Here is a 20,902-nt window from a genome sequence, read left to right as displayed (position 1 = left end):
CCCTCCATCTTTCCCAACATCAGGGTCTTTTCCAGGGAGTCTTCTCTTCTCATGAGGTGGCCAAAGTATTGGAGCCTAAGCTTCAGGATCTGTCCTTCCAGTGAGCGCTCAGGGCTGATTTCCTTAAGAATGGAGAGGTTTGATCTTCTTGCAGTCCATGGGACTCTCAAGAGTCTCCTCCAACACCATAATTCAAAAGCATCAATTCTTCGGCGATCAGCCTTCTTTATGGTCCAGCTCTCACTTCCATACATCACTACTGGGAAAACCATAGCTTTTACTATACGGACCTTTGTCAGCAAGGTGATGTCTCTGCTTTTTAAGATGCTGTCTAGGTTTGTCATTGCTTTTCTCCCAAGAAGCAGGCGTCTTTTAATTTTGTGACTGCTGTCACCATCTGCAGTGATCATGGAGCCCAAGAAAGTAAAATCTTTCACTGCCTCCATTTCTTCCCCTTCTATTTGCCCTTCTATATTCTATTTGCCCTTCTATAATCCCCTTCTATTTGCCAGGAGGTGATGGGCCCAGTGGCCATGATCTTCGTTTTTTTGATGTTGAGCTTCAGACCATATTTTGCACTCTCCTCTTTCACCCTCATTAAAAGGTTCTTTAATTCCTCTTCACTTTCTGCCATCAAGGTTGTGTCATCTGCATATCTGAGGTTGCTGATATTTTTTCCGGCAATCTGAATTCTGGCTTGGGATTCATCCAGCCCAGCCTACTTATCTTGCTTTACTGGCCGAGGGAGCCAGCATTTGTCTGCAGACAGTTTTTCTGGGTCATATGGCCAGCATGACTAAGCCACTTCTGGCAAAACCAGAGCAGCGCACAGAAACGCCGTTTACCTTCCCACCGGAGTGGTACCTATTTATCTACTTTCACTTTGACGTGCTTTCGAACTGCTAGGTTGGCAGGAGCAGGGACCAAGCAATGGGAGCTCACCCCGTCGTGGGGATTCGAACCACCAACCTTCTGATCGGCAAGTCCTAGGCTCTGTGGTTTAACCCACAGCGCCACCCGCGTCCCTTTTTATTACTTAGTGTTTTATGGGCAATTGGTATGAAAAGGAGGGAAACCTACCAAATTACACAAAAACAGGTCCAGAGGGTTTTGTGGTAGGTCACTTTAAAGTTGATTTTGGAGTGAGAAAAACACTGAGCCCCTCCAGACTGGTGTTTTTTTGCAGGTGTATTCTGAAATGTGTTCTTGATACATTAATAGTATTAGTTGTAGATTTATTTCACTTTAGTTTATTCCGCAGTGCTCCCCCAAGGCTTTCACAATCTTCCTGTCCGGAAGGGCAGTAGAAGTGGGAGGCAATGGGAGGAGGACCCAATCATTTGTGGTATAAAAGAAATACTGCTTTAAGCAGGAAGTTATGGAATTTGCACTGATTGGAAATGAATCAGTGTGACTGACCTAAAGCGTCTGCAGGTGCAAACAGTATTGAAAGTAGGATTACGTATGACTGTCCCGATAGCATCATGAGCAGCAATAATCACTAAAAAGGACATCTGGCGGGATCCTAAAAAGAATTTGCTTTCTGGGTTGACTCATTTCCTCTCGTTACAAACTAGGATCTTCTCCACCCTGAAGGATCTTCTCCACCCTGGCATCTTCCTTAGAGGCATTCAGTTTTGCTCTTGCAATGCTAGTCCCTATCCCAAAGCACTGGGACTGGAGAACACTGCTTAAATCTTCCTCTCTTGATTACAAGCTAGACCCATCAGTCATAATGGACCACTTCATCTGTACCTGATCCCCACTCTGTTATTTGCTCCGCCTTCCTCCATCATTGAACTCTGGTATTATGTCATTATGGCAAACTCAGGTATTGTGATGTCTGGATTCCCAATGTGCCACAGAGTGCTTCAGAGGTCCCTGCTTCCTCATGCCCATCTAGCAGAGGCCCTGTTTCACCTCAGATAGGCCCTGAGGCCATACCCTCCAACATGTTGAGTCCCAAAACTGGGACACACGTTTTCCCATCCGTGCTCTTGCATGAATCACGTGGCCTATGCAAGATCACAGAGCCCAAAAGAAGCACTTTGGTGGTGGCTGTGCTCCCATAGTGCCCACAAATGTGTGTTTTGGGGCCCTGTACAATATTATGCCCACCCAAAGGTGCTTTTTGAGGGGCAAGATCTTGACTGGAAATTGTGAGAGATCATAGCACCCAAAATGCTCTCACAGGAAAAAATGGGATGTCTCGGTTTTCCCCGCCCAGGACACTTGCGTGGTATATGAGGCATCTCACTTTGGCTTGGGATGTGTCTAAATCTGACACACATCCCTGTTACATGGCTGATGCCAGAAGTCAGTGTGGCTGTCGGTATTCGGCAAGAGAGTCTGGCAATGCTGGACATACCTCCCAAAAACCACAAGTAGGTAGCTAATATTTAATATTTATCACAAAGCAAGGTAACTATTATATTGTACCTTGGACACTTTTTGTTTTTTTAGGATTGAGACTCCAACTACACCTCTTGTTCATCTACTTCTTCCAAGCCTTACTATCAATTCCAGGGTATGGTCTGAGTTCTAAGACTAGATCTGATCAGGGTTTGAATGGGGGAACTCCAAGAACCCCATTTATACTGTGAGCTCTATGCTAAATTTAGTGACTAAATGAAATGCCAGGATCCTTACTAGACTCTCTTGCCTCAAACGGTCACCCCCATATTTCAAAATAATCGGTACATCCTTGTTTCTCAGGTTTTCCTCATGCTTAGTAGGAAATGTTATTTAAATTGCCCTTCTAAATTTGCCCTGAAATATGGATTAATCTTGTCACTGAAATGATATAAAGCAAGTAGAAATAAGAATGGTGCTCTTCAGCAAATTGATGAGAAATGTTATTAATATGCTGATTAGCATAGATGTATGATTACATGGTTGTAACCTGCCCAGGGCCATTGTGGCGAACAGTGAGCAAAAAATAATAATAAAAAATAAACATATAAACATATAATTATTTTTTTAAAAAATACAACAATTTATGTTAACCCCAATTTGCACCTTAATAAGGTGATTCAAAGGTACACCTGCCTACATCTCCCTTCTCTACTTCCATTCTTCTTATGGTTCAGTGTAGCAGCAATGGCAAAGCTGATCTCAGAAGTCTGTTGTGATGCTGTCGCTTGCATCACCACATGTGGTGGTCAAGCAAACTGCAGCATGACAACACTCTTACCTTCTTATTGTATGTATTACCTGGCACTGCCCTCAGTGTGCACCATCAGTTTTTTGTTGAATATTTATTATAGTATATATTCCGCTCCACAGTGTATGCATGGCACTTCACTGAGTATCAGAAGGCAGGCCCCTGCCCCAGGTAGCTTACAGTACAAAATTCCACACAGAAAACTGCATACAGAAAATTGAATGTAGAATATCAATTATACACTAAAAATAATACAGTTAAAGTGGCAATTTAATCATACAAGATGAGCAGTGGACAATAATTAAAAAAAAATAATTCTGAAAAGCTCTGGGTATTTTATTTTATTTTTTATTGTATGAGTGCATCTGAAAGGATGGGTGTCAAGAGCATTCCTCTTTTCTAATGGTAAAAAGTTCACATTAAAGGGGCCACAGCACAAAAAGTCAAGGTGTATAGTAGAAATTCTGGGCACCCCCTCCCCAAGGAGGTCTTTCTGCCAGGGAATTTAGTGACAGTTGCTTTTTCACATGCTTAGATGCAGGCTGATGCAAAAGCAAACAAGCAGACGGATCAATTTACTTATTTAAAAGCATTTATAAACTTCTATTTTAAAAAACCTCTGTGTTGTGTGCAACACAGAAAAACACACAATCGAAACAAAAATGCAGCCCGAAACCGATCAGACAGCAGTATAAAAACATGTAAAAGCAAATTAAAACAAAACCCCGGGGGATTCCAGCACATCAAACAGGGTCCAATCTTACGGGGCCATGGCAAAAAGAGACGTCTTTTCCAAGACGTAAATTACAAGAAGACACGGAGCTAAACACCTTCCACCAGCAGCATCTCCATATAGTTGCTGGGTGTTAATTTAAAAACAACAAAACCCCTAGATGTTCCACACAGAAAACTCAGGCTGCACATTTCATAAAGCGAAAAGGGGGCGGAGCCTGTGGCCTCGCCCCGCCCCTTTCCGGGAGCCGCTCCGTCTGCTGCAGCAACGGGGCGGGGCTCCCGGGGCGGGGCCGCCTCCCGCGGGTCAGCTGAGCGGGCAGGGCGACCAAGTCCGGGAGCGGGGCAAGACAGGCTGCCCTCTTCGCCCCGCGGGGACGCGCCGACAGGCCACACAAGAGGCGGGTAAGGAGCGCCGGGAGTCCCCGGGCTGGGGGCGCGCGCGTCGAAGGGCGTCCCTTCCTCGCTCGCTCGCTGCAGCCGCTCGGCGTGCGTGACGGGGCTCAGGTGGGCGCCGCCCTGTCGCAGAGCAGCCGCCCTCCCCTCAGCTCGGACGGGAAGGGGCGCCCGGTCGAACTCGGGCAGGCAGGCGGCTTCAGCGTGGAGCGAGCGAGCGAGCGGAGGGCTGGCTGGCTGGCAGTTCCGCATTCCTAGAGCCCCTCGCCTTCCCCGCCCCGCGGCTCAGCCTTCCCCGCCTCGGAGGACGGCTCTCTCCGCACCACGGCCTTCCTTCTCCGGCCGTCTGCCTGCCTGCCTCCGCGGCTTCTCGGGAGTCTCCGCCAACCCGGTCGAGCCGCTCGCCTTGTTTTTCCGGAACTGATTTCCCCTGCTTTCGGGAAGTCATTATGTGGGCGGGGGAAGAGGAAGGGCTGCCCCCCCTGAGATACGTGTGTGTGTGACACACGCGTGTGCGTGTGAATGAGTTCGATCTGCGTGTGCGCGCGCCCCAGGCGCTGATGGGGATGAGAAACGAACGTTCTTTTCTGGCTCCCTAGAGCTGCTCCTCCTCCTCCCTTCTGTGGCTGGAGGAGCCCATCATGTGATAGCGATAAGGAATCACAGGGTTTCTTTCAACGGGGGCCATCCGAGAGATAGTATTAGGCGCGCACCGATGAGTGGATGGGCATGTTGAAGATACCCGAGGCCGCGTAATGCGTGGCAGCTCCTGCGGCGACACATTTCCCGGCGTAGACCTGCTAAGGAAGCCACATAGGCTTTAAACAGCAGCTCTTAATGCTTCTCTATCTGGACTGGAAGCAGCCTCTTGCGATTTGGAGGAATGTAGTTCAGGGCTGTATACGCACAATACATTTAACGCCCCTGGCTTCCCTTAAAGAATCCTTTGGAACTGTAGTTTTCCTCTATGGAGCTACAAGTCCCAGCACCCTTAAATGGCAGTCCCCATGATTCTTTGGAAGAAGGCGTGTGCTTTAAATATATGTTGTGTACTCTGCCCAGGCAGTTGCTCCTGCTGTTTTCTGGCTTCCCTGTTCCTGTCCCTGCCTTCTGCCTTAGCCCTCGCCAGTGGGCAGCAGCCACTGCTGCATGTCACTGGAAGATGCAGTACTGGGTGGAGAGATGAAAGGGCTGAAGGGCTAAATGAAAATACCATTCTTGTGGTTAAGCATGCCTATTGAATGCAATACCAGCTGTACATCTCTCCCCCCGCCCCGCCCCTCTGCTGTAGGAGACAAGTGGCAGAGTGGGGAGGGTTTTAGTGAGGAAAGGATGGATGGGAGAAAGTTAACCAGTCCCTTCTCCTCTTGTTCCTCTGTTCAAACTTGCAGCATCCTGAAGCTGCTTTTGATTTAATAAGACAAAATACACTGGGGTGGAGAATTTCCTCCGGAGGCTTCCTCATTTTATGAAGATGTGGCGAGAAGTTTCTGAAGCTGTGGCGTGACTTCTTGCAGCTTTTGAATGCTTTCAGGAATGTGGGGTAGTGGCAAGTTGCTTGAAAAACTGGTATGCATCAAACTGCCACTGTCAATGCAGTCTCCCTTCCTAATAAATAATACAGGGTGATTTTTAAATCATTTATGGATTGAAACTAAATCTCATTTGGGAACTGTAAAGCCAAATGTTGGAAGATTCAGGACAGATAAAAGAAAATATTTATTCATTCTGTACATAGTCAAACTATGGAACTCTCTCCTATCAGTGGTCAGTCATGGCTACCAACATAGATGGCTTTAAAAGAGGATTTGATAAATTCATGGGGGAGAGGGCTATCAATGGCTCTTAGCCATGATGGCTGTGTTCTGCCTCCACAGTTTGTGGCGGCAGTGTTTCTGAATACCAGTTGGAAACCACAGGAAGGGAGAGGTTCATTGTGCTTGAATTCTGCTTGCGGGTTTCCTAGAGACACCTGGCCAGCCACTGTGAGAGCATGATGCTGGACAAGATGGGCTATTGGCCTGATCCAGCAGGCTCTTTTTGTGTTCATAACTACTTAGCAAGTAACCTCACAGAATCAGTTGTAAGGAACCAGGAGGACCACTGAGTCCAGCCCCCTGGAATGCAGGAATATTTCACCCAAAGTAGGGGTTGACCCACAACCCTGAGATTAAGTCTCATGCTCTACCGATTGAACTGTCCTTGCTATCTCAAGAATGTAAAACAGATGAGGTATTGCTGACCGCGGGTCTCTTATCTTCAGTAGGGTCTGAAACAATAAATGTTATAATTCAGTTAAGGACACTTCTTTTTCTTAAAGAAGGACAAAAGAAGGATGAAAATTGCCTCTGTAACACTCTTATGTCTTCCAAGGTATCTTGTGAATGATCTTAAAACTTGGATTGCATATATCTATAAAACATCCCAGGATCTATCCAGTACGCTGCATTGTTCTAAAATAAAACTGGGCTTATTGAACTGATGGTGTGAACATCTCTGAGAAAGCTTTTTAGGTGGCTGAGATTACCAATCTATTATTTTTCTTAGACTGCAGTTATATGAAAGAAAGAGCCTAAATCTAGTACTGCAACTATTTAATTGCTTTAAAATTCTGTGGCTCCTTGGAAGTCATCTTTGAAAGTCCTATCAATTACACTTTGAATCCAGTGGGGTGTGTATCTTACCATTGATGGTACTTTACGGGTGCAGAGAATCCTGGGATGTTGTGCTCTGACCATGAGGTTCCCAGTAAGAGGGGCATTAACCACTATGACCTTGTAGAGCATGGGTCGGCAAACTAAGGTCCGCAGGTTGGATCAGGCCCAATTGTCCTCTGGATCCGGCCCGCAGACAGTCCTTGAATCGCCGCTTGGATCGGCATGATCGTTCGGGCTGCACCATATTTTTTTTTGCAATTTTGGGGGAGTGCCACCCCCCCCACACACACCCCGTGGTGGCGCTGCCTCCCTTCCCCCTCCCTCCTCCTGGCTTCTCCCTGCCCTGCAGAGGAAGGGAGCTGGGCTTTGAGCAGCCAGACAATCCAAAGCCTTGCCGCCCGTGCGCTGGCCTCTCCATCCATGGCCGCGCTGTGATGGCAGTGTTGCGGGGCTTCAGCTGGAGCTTGGCACGCCTGGTGTCCAGGAAAGCTGGCCCAGAAAGGAGAGGCGGCGGCGCCACTGCTGGCTCCCAACCGCAGGCAGAGTGGCAGAGGAGGTAGGAAAGCAGGGGGAGGGGAGGGGCTGAAGGAGAGAGAGACACCCCCCCCCCGCCATGTGTGCGTGTGCGCAGTCCGGCCCACCACAAGGTCTGAGGCATGGTGAACCAGTGCCCTCCTTAAAAAGTTTGCTGTCCCCTGTTGTAGAGGAATAACTGTCCCTACTCTCTATTCCAAGTTTGTTTCTTTAGGATGCTCCACCCTAGTGTTTAGGGTTGCTAATCGCTACTACTTTTGCAAAACAATCTCAAAAGTTGGGCAACAGAGTATCTTAAATCTCCCATGCCTGCGTAGATACTGTATACTCCAGCAAGTTTCTTTCCACAGGATAATTAGGTGCACCACCCAGTCGTGCTAGTAACCATAAATCTCAGTGCAAGACTGTGGGACACTTCAGGCACCTTAAAGTCAAATTGAAGAGGAAGTACCACCAGGTGTGTAAGAGAGGTGATGTTGCAGTAAAAGGAACTGAAAGAGGAGTTAAAAATAGAATTGAGCTCTACGTCTTGAAAGTTGCCCCATGGGAAACCATTGGTATTGCCCTGAACATGGTCCTAAGTCTGGACTCCTGCTGGACTGGGCTGCCTTCCCACAGAGATGGATTTAGGACAGTGCAACCAGTTCTGCTACACTGGACACCAAGCCACAGGGCGTTGCAACTATGATGTAGTGAACTGAGAAGAATGGAAGGCGCTGAATTTTGGCCTCACACAGGGAGTCGCTGAAATTTGAAAGACCACAGCCCACTTCTGCTCTCTGTACCTGGCTTGATGATTCCAGACTATTCCTGTTTGTCTCCCGGTCTTCTTGGAATTCTTCCCAAGCTTGCTCTTCATTATTGTTACGTATTTGTACCTGCTTTTCAGCAACAAGTCCTCAAAGTGGTTTATGAATTACTGGTGGAGACCATTTTAGGCATGTCAGTGGATGTGTGATTGCTGATGTGTGGGTCCTTTTGCATCCGGAAGAAGGCAGAATGGGGGCAGGCTGGAACGGGACAGGGTAGGGCACGCAGAAGGAGTGGGAATGGAACCCCTGCGCAAAATGCTTGTGGCCTATACAAGGTGGCTGACAGACGTGTTCTCAGTAAAGTTGTTTATGATCTCAGCCAGGGTGGGTTTTCATGTATAGATCTTCTACCCTAGAGCAAATGATCACACTTCCATGCCCTATAATTCAATGGCCCCTTCACACATTACAAGCCGTGTGGAGAGGTACTGAAGCTATCCTGATTGCCTCAGGATCATTTAGTAGATTGCTCTCATGTTTGAGCACTGATTGAGCACTGAAGCTTATGTGCACAAACCTCTACAGGAAATTGAACCCTGCACTCTCAGCTCTTGCAGAAGCGAAGGCCCATAGATGTCTACAAATATAGACTTTCCTCCTCAGTGCATGGGAGAGTGCATACCTTTCATGCAAAAGATCCCAAATTAAGTCCCTAGCATCTCCACATAAAATCCTAGTTTGAAACCCTGGAAGACCCTCAGTGTAGACTGAGTTGGATGAAGTAACAGTTTGATTCTTTGTAAGGCAGATTTCTGTGTCTCTACAGAAATAGCACCATTTCTGTCCTACTACAATCATATCTTGGTTCACAAACGCTTTCCGAGTCAAACATTTTGCCTCCCAAACTCCAGAAAGCTGGAAGTGAGTGTTCTGGTTTGTGAACGTTCTTTGGAACCCGAGCATCCAGTGCGGCTTCTGTGGCTTCCAATTGGCTACAGGAACTTCTTGCAACCAATTGGAAGCTGCACCTTGGTTTATGAACGTTTTGAAAGTCGAACAGACCACTTTGCACCTCCAGTCCTCCTGCTGCAGCATCCATGATCTTCTCTGTGAAAACCTTCACTTGTGCACATTCATGCTAAGCCATGGTTTGGCTTACCATTCCGTGCAAAGCAGTTCTGTTCATGAGAAGCTGGTTTGACAGTTAACTGTGTCCTTATCGTGGAGCTGTTTATATGAGAAAGTAACTGCTATTTCACTTTCATTCAACGTAGCAGAGAGTAGTTTCGAAGTAACTGTCTTTTATATACTTTCTTTTAACTGTCTTTTATATACTTTCATACAACGTAGCAAAAAGCTATTTCAAAATAACAGTCTATGTTAAAACACTGGGATATCTTTATGTTGAGAGAACATTTAAATGTTGGTCAGGACTCAGGAGGCTTTGTGAGAATTCCTAGTGTAACAATGGGAAAACGTGAGCAGAGGAAGTTCAGTCTTAATGTTATCATCTGCATTTATTTGTATGCTGCCTATGCTCTCATGACAAAGAATCATAGAATTGTGAAAAAGTTACATAATGCATTAAGTTGCAAAATATAACAAGTAGTTAAACAACAAGTTAATGAAAACATCTCATAAAATGTACTGTGAAATTAAATCCCCTTATAATATGTTATAAGATGTAGCAATATTCCTGTAACATTAAAAAAATAATAGCTCACCTCCAAAATGAATGTCCTGCTGTTCCTCCAAGGGACGTGGAAAACCATCCAAATGATTCTGTGAACATGGTCTACAATCCAAACAGCTTGCACTGTCATCTGCTTAGCTTCACATAAGTTTTAGCCCTGCAACATCTGGAGGGCCACAATTCCCCATCCCTGACCTGTGTCTTCAGGCTATTCTCTCTCAAGCTGTTCCTGCATCTAGAGCTTGTGTGCATCTCTGCACAGCTCCTATTACAAGATGGAGGTGGTAGTGTAGTGAAATAGATGGTCCATGGGGCTCCTCTCGCTGCTTACGCTGGTTCTTTCTGTAATGTCTGCTCATAAAATGAAAGGCATTGTCACCTTCATTGTTGTGCTTTAACAAAAAGTAATCCATTGCTCTTCAGGGCTTTGAAGGCAACCTCACTCCTCGCAAAGCCCTTGGTCCTAGATACAGGTGCCAGAACTTTTTGAGCTTTTTTAAGGGGATATCTCCCCTGAAAAAGCTTCTATTCTTACGCCGCCACTACCCACAGCCTCTGTAATGCCATGCTGCCATGCCATCATGCTGAAATGCTAAAGAGGTGCCAGAATGCACAAAAGAGGTGCTACCACTCACCAAAGAGGTGCCAGAACCCAGTTCCAGTAAGTTCTGGCTGAAAAAAGCCCTGCCTAGAATTATATGGGGGAAAGAACTATACTGCCATGTGGCAAGTGATTTGGGGATGGCGGATCTGGCTTATGGGTGAGTGTTTATTGAAATCGCATTTCAACCCAGGAGTGTGAGAAGATGCCCATTATTTCTCCTCCACGCAGAGCTGATTCACAGCCCCTATTTTTACTCTCTTTTTTTCTTCATGGAGTTTAAAGGCCAGAATATGCCTCCCACTTTTATTATTTTCACAACAATTCCATGAGATCAGTAAAGGATGGTTACTGCTCATAATTTTCCAGCAAACTTCATGGCCAAACTTTCCCAGCTCAAGTTGATAATTTTATCCACTCGTAGGGAATTAACACAATACAGTGGTACCCCGCAAGACGAACGCCTCGCGAGACGAAAAACTCGCAAAACGAAAGGTTTTTTCGTTTTCGAGTTGCGTCGCAAGACGAATTTCCCTATGGGCTTGCTTCGCAAAACGAAGCTTGCCCCGGGGACAGCGGGTCTTCTCTTTTGAAGCAAGGGGCGGGGACATCGCTTCTCCCCACCGCCCCTTGCTTCAAAAGAGGTCCGGGGGCAGCGGGAAGCGCTTCCCGCTGCCCCCGGACCTCTTTTGAAGCAAGCGGCTGCGCTTCTCTCCGCAGCCGCTTGCTTCAAAAGAGGTCCCGGACCCCTTTTGAAGCAAGCGGCTGCGGGGAGATCGCTTCTCTCCGCAGCCGCTTGCTTCAAAAGAGGCCCCGGACCCCTTTTGAAGCAAGCGGCTGCGGGGAGATCGCTTCTCTCCGCAGCCGCTTGCTTCAAAAGAGGCCCCGGACCTCTTTTGAAGCAAGCGGCTGCGGGGAGATCGCTTCTCTCCGCAGCCGCTTGCTTCAAAAGAGATCGGGGGCAGCTTTTGAAGCAAGCGGCTGCAGGGAGATCGCTTCTCTCCGCAGCCGCTTGCTTCAAAAGAGATCGGGGGCAGCTTTTGAAACAAGCGGCTGCAGGGAGATCGCTTCTCCGAAGCGGGGTGGGGGGGCGGGAACACCTGCCCCAGCCACCCCGCTTCGGAATGCTGCCCCAAAGCGGGGTGGGGGGGGCGGGAACACCTGCCCCCACCGCCGAGCTTCGGAGCGGTGCTGCGAAGCCGGGCGGGGGGGCGGGAACACCTGCCCCAGCCACCCCGCTTCGGAACGCTGCCCCGAAGCGGGGTGGGGGGGGCGGGAACACCTGCCCCCACCGCCGAGCTTCGGAGCGGTGCTGCGAAGCCGGGCGGGGGGGCGGGAACACCTGCCCCAGCCACCCCGCTTTGGAACGCTGCCCCGAAGCGGGGTGGGGGGGGCGGGAACACTTGCCCCCACCGCCGAGCTTCGGAGCGGTGCTGCGAAGCCGGGCGGGGGGGCGGGAACACCTGCCCCAGCCATCCCGCTTCGGAACGCTGCCCCGAAGCGGGGTGGGGGGGCGGGAACACCTGCCCCCACCGCCGAGCTTCGGAGCGGTGCTGCGAAGCCGGGCGGGGGGGCGGGAACACCTGCCCCAGCCATCCCGCTTCGGAACGCTGCCCCGAAGCGGGGTGGGGGGGCGGGAACACCTGCCCCCACCGCCGAGCTTCGGAGCAGTGCTGCGAAGCCGGGCGGGGGGGCAGGAACACCTTCTGAAGGCAGGCGGGGGGCGAAAGTCTTTGTCCCCCCTGCCTGCCTTCCCAGGGGCTTTTAAATCGCCCCGGACAGCGGAGAAGTCCTCCGCTGTCCCGGGGCGATTTTAAAATGCCGCCCGCCAGCATTTTAAGATCGCCCGGACAGCGGAGAAGTCCTCCGCTGTCCCGGGGTTTTTTAAAATGCTGGGGGTGGGAAGAAAAGCCCTTGTCCCCCCCCCCCAGCCTTCAGAAGAGGTCCGGGGACAGACTGTCCCCGGACCTGGTCTGAAGGCGGTTTCCCTAGGAACGCATTAATTGATTTTCAATGCATTCCTATGGGAAACCGTGCATCGCAAGATGAAAAAACCGCAAGACGAAGAGACTTGCGGAACGAATTAATTTCGTCTTGCGAGGCACCACTGTAGTCTATAGAGTGTCTGTCTTGATTCGTATAAGCTGCAAGCAAGTTTGTCTGGATGTGGAAACTGGCATTCTCTGTGTTGACATCCTTCCAAAGTCACCTCTTTTCTTCTCTACTTCCCCTTATGTACCAGCATTACTGGCCTACAGTGTAGTTATAAACAGAGTTAGCCAGATATCTTAATTGCGCTATAAACCTCTTCTTTACTGCACTTTTGGATTTCCTTCCTAGCCTTTCAAAATCTAACTTGCTCTGCAGATCATTCAAAGGAAATAGAAGGTACCATAGGAAGGGTGATTAAAAAGGGTGATTAAAGTTTTACTTGAACATTTGAGTTTTTATGATGCATTTTCCTATTATGTGTAACTTCTTAAAAAAGATATTCTCCTTATATTTTCAGGTGGCATTATTGGTGAATCTTTCGTTTATGACCTAGTGTGCATCGTCCCAATCAGCCATGGCGTACAATGCAGGCATCGCTGGGGACCCTAACCAGTTAGCACAACGCATCACTTCAAATATCCAGAAAATCACACAATGCAGTAAGTTCCTTAAAGCTATTCCTATTTACAAATGTTCCTGTCCCTATATCTTTTATTTTTGTCATGACAGGTTTAGGAGCTTTGGGTGAAATCCAGTGTTTTCCAAGCAGACTTCTGTTTCTCCCTCTCTTCCTCCTAGCCTCTGCCCAGAGGACCACCCAATACTTCAGACCAGATTTTGGGTGGAGGGGTGGCAGCATGGAGGAGACAGAGAAAGTCTCATAGTACAAGCAGTCATCTGTTCCACTGGCAGATAGGCACAGTATATTGCCCTTTATTGACGAGATCCTTAACATTTCAAAGGTTTGTGCCAATATTAGTTTTATGTCAGTTTTCAAAATTCTGGACTTTGTTAGCAAAACCTTCAGCAGTTCTGCAACTATACTTCAATATCTGGTTTCTGGTGAGGTTTCAGGACCTAGTCATGAATTACACACCTTAACTATCTTATCTGAAGTCTGTTGTACATGTTCTGGGCGGTGAAGGATTGAATTCAGCATGGCCCAGTACTAGGAAAAGGCAGCTCAAAATTGAATGGTGTGGAAAGATGTGTCTAAAAACAATGTACCCAAATGGTCTTCAAAAATCCTCTGTAGATATTTCCTTCTATGAGAGTACTTTGGTCATAAGGCTATGTTCTGAAGAAAAACTGTTATTGTTGGTTTGCATAAATATGTTGGTAAGATTCCCCCCTCTCCCATATTAAACTGTTGTAGAAAAGAAGAAATTGGAAGAGAGTACTGTGGCACCTTAAAATACATCTTATTGTCACATAGATTTTCATGGACTGAAGTCCACTGGGCCAGATGAATGTGGAGGAAAATTCATCACTTTGAGAATGGTGCTAGAGATCATGAGTGACGCACCATTTGCATGTACATATTGTACCATTATTATTATTAATTATTATTAATTATTTGCTAAACAATTTAGCTTTGGGATGATCTTATCAATGCATACCAACTGATTATTCTTCAGCTGTGAGCAGGTGGCTTGAATCCTCATTAAATTCCATACTGTAATTATTGTCGTGACCTTGTTAAATATATGTGCAGCAAGCTCCAATGTAGCATGATGAAGAGGGCACTTTCCGGTTGCCATGCCCTTGCTTCTCCTTTAAATGATTAGGAGCTGTATCTGCTGACTTATCTCTTCCTTCCTCCTCCCTTTGTACTGGGCCACTTATATTTACTCATACCACTGTAAAAGATTCACAACGTCATAATCCTCGTGTGTCACAACACATAGCCTTCTGTAGAACTGTGTGTCGAGCCACACCTTCAGAAACAGCAACTGGTAAAAGCCCTTCTATATGCATTCAGATGTTCTTCCATCTGAAAATCCTTTTGATAGAAAGCTAGCATGCTGGGGAAAATGGTAGGCCTGAGGCTTTCTCCCTCACGTGCTAATTTTGGATAGGCAGAGTGTTATTGATGTGGGAAGCATATAGTCTTCTCCACTAAGTCATGGTAAGAAATGTAATTCCAAAGAACAGTGTCAGACTGTTTCTGAATGTGTGGGTTGCCTGCTTCCCTTTCTCATATACCTTTTCCTCAGGGGTGGGGAACCATTATATTTGTCAAGGGCTTAATTATTTATTTGATTGATTGATTGATTTATATATCGCCCTTCATCATAATATCTCAGGGCGGTTCACAGAATAAAATGCCGCATAAAAACATGAATGTAAGGAAAACAAAACAGCAAAACAACACCCCCCTTATACTACTACTACTACTACTACTAATAATAATAATAATAATAAATTTATTATTTATTATTTATACCCCGCCCCTCTGGCTGAGTTTCCCCAGCCACTCTGGGCAGCTCCCAACAGAATATTAAAAATACAATAAAACATCAGTCATTAAAAACTTTCCCGAACAGGGCTGCCTTCAGATGTCTTCTAAAAGTCAGACAGTTGTTTATTTCCTTGACATCTGATGGGAGGGCATTCCACAGGACGGGTGCCACCACCGAAAAGGCCCTCTGCCCTTCTCACAGACACATTTAAAAGGCTGTAGAATATTAATCAGCCCAAGGCCTGGTTGAAGGGCAACATTTTGGCCTCTTCTGTAATGAAGATGCCGGGCGAGTCTCTCAGGGGAAAGGCATTCCACAAACAGGGAGCCACTACAGAGAACATCTATTCTCAGGATCTCACATGGAGGAGGCACATGAAGAAAGGCTTCAGGCGATGAACACAGAGTTCAGGACAGTTTATATGGGGAGAGGCTATATTCTCTTGGGGGTAATGTGCTACTGGGGGGGTGGGGTTGTATTATGGTGGGTGGGACCACCCACTTTTCTCTTCCTAGCTGTCATTCTGCCACGCCACCTTCTCAGTGCTGCTGGGGAAGAGGCATGAAGACAGCTTGAGGGCAATAGGTTTCCCACTCATGCGTTGGTTAAATGACTGGTGGCTGCTGCTACATTTATTTTCTCTCTGGCACATACAAGCTTCTTCTACCAGTTTGACTCATCTTGCTTTATGTGGCAATGCCCAGCCCCTTGGGAGGTTCCCCACTTGTGCGTGATGAAATTCTGAAAGGAAAGGGAAACCACATGGGAAAGAAAGACTCCTGTGCACTTATGGTTGGGCTGGCAGGGCAGATGCTGTAGAACTGGTAAAGATGAAAAAGAGGACTGAGTGCTAAAAGAGCTTGGGGTGGGAGCATGATGCTGCTTGGAGCTGCTTGATTGATGAAATGTGCATATTACTTCATTAATAAGAACTGAAACAGCTAGTTAGAGGGTGCCCCAAGTTTTAAACACTGAGATGCTTAATACTAAAATAAAATCTTGAAATGGGAGGAGGCTTCAGAGGGGAGATCCCTGAGTTGGAAATGAAAGGGAGTGAAGAGCTTGTCGTCCATTTCTTTCTCTCCAAAATTGGTAGAAAGCATGGAAATTGCAAATCTCGCAGTGGGAGTACTTCTCTCAATAATTTCTCTTTGGGGTTGTCTCAGTTCGTAGGGTCCTGTGCTGATCTAGAGACAGAATTGCCAAATAATGCTTCTTCCTGATTTCCTGCCCCTTTTCCACTTCAGGACTCCGGTATCGCCAAAGTCCTTGAATTGAAAGATGGTGAATGAATGACTGCTAGAAAGTGGGAGGCTCCTTAAACTCTGTCAACATCACAATCTATTTAACCTTGGTAGCCTAATCTGTTAACTTCTGAAGCATTTTGGTTGGAGCTAAATTCACATTGGAATGCTGTGTGGGTCAAGGGAGGAGAAAATAAATTACTAGTACGAGGAATTTGCTGTCAGAAAAATCAGCCCACATGGATGATGTAATCACTGCTCTAGCACCCAGACTAGATTATTATGAAGGTTTTGCCTTAATGACTAAACAAGACAAACAAGTTCTAATTGTGTAACTTGTTTCTCTTTAATTGGACAATTGCTTTGTGCAGGTGATACGTCAGGCCTATGTGATGTGTAAGGAGTTAATTATAATGCAAGTTTTATTTTCAGGTAGCGAATGCAAAGTTCTTATGCTATGGGCATATAATGCAGTTCTTATTGAATGCATTTTGTATCATTAACCAGAAGTAGAACTGCTTAGCTTTTGCAAATAGGCTGCTATGAGGCTAAACCCTGGAGTTTCTGGTTGTAATTTAGCATAATAAACGTTCCAAATTATGAGGTAAAGGCCAGCACTTTTCTTTGAACCTGCTATGTTGATTGCAAAACTGGGGCGGTTATCTTCTTTAAGGTGACTATTGTGCAGTGATTTGAAAGAATAGTAAAACATCTACATTTGACTGTAGTCGAAAACTTCCTGTATACCATTTTTCTCCTTCCATTCCACCTAATGGAGGTTGAATCGTACAATATCCTTGTTGTTGGATTGTGACTTCCATCATCCCTAACTATTAGCTACTAAGGTGACTGGGGATGATGGGAGTTGTAGTCCAACAACAGTTGAATTTATTTATATACTGAATCTATTTATTGAATTTATGTCTTGCCCTTCCTGTGGAAGAAGCCCACTCCCATAGAATGCTGCAATAAAGGGCAATTCCTTCTCTAGCTGATACCCGTTCACTGAAGAGTCTTCTCTGTGGAGCACAATTAAATTGTAAAAATAATAAAAATAAATCTGAATTGTAGGACCATTTTCAGCCAGAAAATAATACATAAAAATCTATTCATCTGGTAGAACAGGAAAACCCTCTATGCAAGGAAGGGTTTGATAACTATCTCCTATATCCTAGGTGACTGACAGACGTATATGTGGGCAGCTGGGCTAGAGGGGGAAAATGTGGGTTAGTAACTCAGATAACTGATGGATATCTGCTTGTCTAGAGGGCACTTTTGCCTCCCCCCGCCCCAAGTTGGCTTCAGCACTTTGTGCTAAACTGGTAGGAGGAAATACAGAAGGAAAGAAGAGAGAGCAGTTGGACTGGAGGAGGAACATGCTGAGAGAGGCTGTTGATGACTGCTCTCCATGCCTGAGATCAACAGGGACATAGTTGGGCCCTGTCAGAGAAAAAACATGTGCTTGCTGTTTAGAAGAAGTCTATGGTTTCAAATTGAAACTAGAAGGCACAGCCCCACTTTTGCAAGCTATTGACATTCAGCTGAGGAGAAAGAGAAGGTCCAGAACTTGTTTGTGCTAACATATATATTTATTTTTAAGGAAATAAGGTCAAGAGAAAGGAAAATGCAAAACAAGTGCATTGGTAAGCCCTGCCACATGTGTGTAGTCATAAAGGCCTGCTGTTCATAGAGCAACGCTGAAAAACTTTAACAATGTGTTGCACAGTGCATCCTGCAGAGGGCAGTATTGGGTAACTTTTCTAAGTTAACATTGCAAGAATCCTAGGTGCTAAAATTCAAGCATAAAGAAAACGATAAGATGTAAGAACATGACAGCTCATTGGCTTTAAAATTATCTTTCCAATTAAACTTCAGTTGTCTAAAGTCTTAATTAACTTGGTCTGCCCTAACTAATTTTTAAGTTAGGTTGTTGCTGTTTGATCAATTTAGGACATGAACAAAGAGAGTATTCTAGCTATGAAAATGTCGTAGAATTTGAGTTGGAAGGGACCCTGAGGATCATCTAGTCCAGCCCCCTGCAAGGCAGGAATATGCAGCTGGCCCATACGGGAATCAAACCTGCAACCTTGGCATTATCAGCACCACCCTCCAACCAACTGAGCTATCCAGGCTGATCAGATGGAATCTCTTCCTTGTGGATTAACCTAGCATTTGATTATGAAAATGACTTGGTATTCCATTTCAGTCCATGATCTTGGTGTTTTGCATTAACATGGTAGCAAGCCTCTAGCATAGATGTGGAAGGGGTTACATAGGCAAGAGTTGATAGGATCATCTGCTCTATGTGGTGTGCAGGGCACCCTGTGCACTAAATGCAAGGGGTTCCCCGTAAGCCTTCAGCGCCTACAATATAGAAGATCCACAACGACAAACACTTTCCTGTTAGTGAATTAGGATGCTTATGTCTGTTCAAGATGGCCAGCAGGTGGCATTTATTCATAACATGTGCAGGTGAGCTGTATCCCTCTTCTAACCACATTTCTTTGTAACTAGGATTCATTCTGCACATCTCAAAGGGCTTTGCACTTGTGCCTTGTGGAACAGTAAATGGCTCCTGAAAGTCAGCTACTTTATGAATGGATCTCATGGCCTGAGTTCCACTGAGTGTGTGATTTCCTCAGGCGTATGCTCCCTATAGTAACGCCTGACTTCCAACTTGCTGTACTAATAATGGCTGAGACATGAGAAACCTAGGTTGAAATCCTGTTCAACTGTTCATATACTGTATGGTTGAATGAGGGTAGTAAGATAGTACTGTTCTCAACTTTGGCTCCACATACTGAATGAGCATGTGGCTCACAACCCATGAGCTCCACCCCTGACATCTGTATGTTTGGAACATAGGGGGTTGCTTTGTCGAAAGTCAGACCATATTGTTGATATGACTGGCAATGACTCTCCAGGGTTTTAGGAACAGGACTGGAAAGACTTGGGGGGGGGGTTGGGGAGGAATCCAAAGGGCATCCAGGATATTACAAGCCCACTAGCTTATCTTCCCCTCTGAGTGAATTGATTTGAAGCATTCTTTCAAAGATAACTTTTATCAAGCATATAGGTGGACAAGAATTAACGTAGTATCTGCAGAGGCAGCTTCTATCTCAGCAGCCTCTAGGAGCTATTTGCCTCCACAAGCAAGTGGATGGGGATGATCAGGTAGTCGCTAGTTAATATTGATAAGCTTAGAAATCACACGCTAAGAGGAGAAGTAACCTTATGAATCAGTAACTAGCTAAAGAACAGACAGCAGAGAGTAGGAATAAGCAAATGTAAGAAGTGGGCTACCTCCAAGGATTTATATTGGTTGCCAGGGCTTTTAATTCATTGGTAAATGATCTGGAATTAGGGGTGAGCAGCGAGGTAACCAAGTTTACTGATGACACCGATTTATTTAAGGTGGTAAAATAAAATAAAAAAGCGATATTGAAGAGCTTCAAAGAAAGATCTCTCCAAATTGGGGAATCAACATTAAAATGGCAAATGCAGTTCATTGTAAGCAAGTATAAAGAGATGTGCATTGGGGCAATAATAATAATAACGTCAACTTCAAATATATGCTGATGGAGTCTGAGCTGGTGGTTACTGACCAAGAAAGGGATCAGGAAAGGGATTGTGATTGTGGTGGATAGTTCAGTGAAGAAGGTGAATTCCTTTTGGGGAAATCATTAGGAAGGGAATTGAAAATGAAGCAGCCAATATAACATTGCTTTTTATGCATATGATGCAGCTACACTTGAAATAGTTTTGGTCACCGCACCTAAAGGATATTGTAGAGCTGGAAAAGCTGCAGAAAAGGGCAAGCAAAATGACCAAGGGGTATAGTTAAATTATGGAATTCACTGCTACAAGATGTGACGATGATTCCCAACTTGAATGACTTTTAAAAAGGGATTAGACAAATTCATGTGGGATATTATCAATGCATGTAGTCATGATGACAATATATAAATTCCAATGGGATGTGGGTGGTGCTGTGGTCTAAACCACTGAGCCTCTTGGGCTTGCTGATCAGAAGGTTGGCTGTTTGAATCCCCACGACGGGGTGAGCTCCCGTTGCTCTGTCCCAGCTCCTGCCAACCTAGCTGTATGAAAGCATGCCTGTGCAAGTAGATAAATAGGTACCGCTGCGGCGGGAAGGTAAATGGTGTTTCCGTGTGCTCTGGTTTCCATCATGGTGTTCCGTTGTGTCAGAAGTGGTTTAGCCATGCTGGCCACATGACCTGGAAAGCTGTCTGTGGACAACACTGGCTCCCTCAGCCTGAAAGTGAGATGAGCACCACAACCCCTTAGTCACCTTTGATTGAACTTAATTGTCCAGGGGTCCTTTACCTTTACCTATATGACCTCCAGTATTGAAGGCAATATGCCTCTGAATATGAGTTGCTGGAAATCACATATTGAGAGAGTGCTCTTGCACATATATCCTACTTTTAGGGTTCCCATAGGCCTTTTGTTGTGGAAGAGCATGTTGGACTAGACAGGACAGACAAAAGGTGCATTGAGGCTCTCTTGAAATGTTTTAAGTTTAAAAACATTATTTGAAAGGCTTTCGTTTTCAGCAGTTCAGCTATAACATGATCTTTTTTGTGTATGTGTATGTATATCTTTGCTTTTGAAAACTTCGCTGAATTTGACCTACCACAGCTCTGTCAACTGGT

General features: G+C 45.9%; 1 protein-coding gene across 2 annotated transcripts in view; it reads left to right on the top strand.

Annotated features, from left to right (window-relative positions):
• Positions 1-4,154: 4,154 nt before the first annotated feature.
• Positions 4,155-20,902, top strand: part of STX7 (syntaxin 7) — a 28,744-nt gene continuing 11,996 nt past the window's right edge. Inside the window, exons 1-2 of one of the 2 annotated variants that reach the window (XM_083498213.1) lie at positions 4,155-4,300; positions 13,038-13,179. In XM_083498213.1, coding sequence (XP_083354339.1) covers positions 13,095-13,179 — 85 coding nt within the window. In that variant the 5' untranslated portion in view covers positions 4,155-4,300; positions 13,038-13,094. The remainder of the gene's footprint in view (positions 4,301-13,037; positions 13,180-20,902) is intronic. The other variant, XM_083498214.1, reaches the window with a different exon arrangement.

This window comes from Podarcis liolepis (assembly GCF_965112155.1).
Source record: "Podarcis liolepis genome assembly, chromosome: 3".
NCBI lineage: Eukaryota > Metazoa > Chordata > Lepidosauria > Squamata > Lacertidae > Podarcis > Podarcis liolepis.
This window is presented reverse-complemented; position numbering and strand designations above follow the sequence as displayed.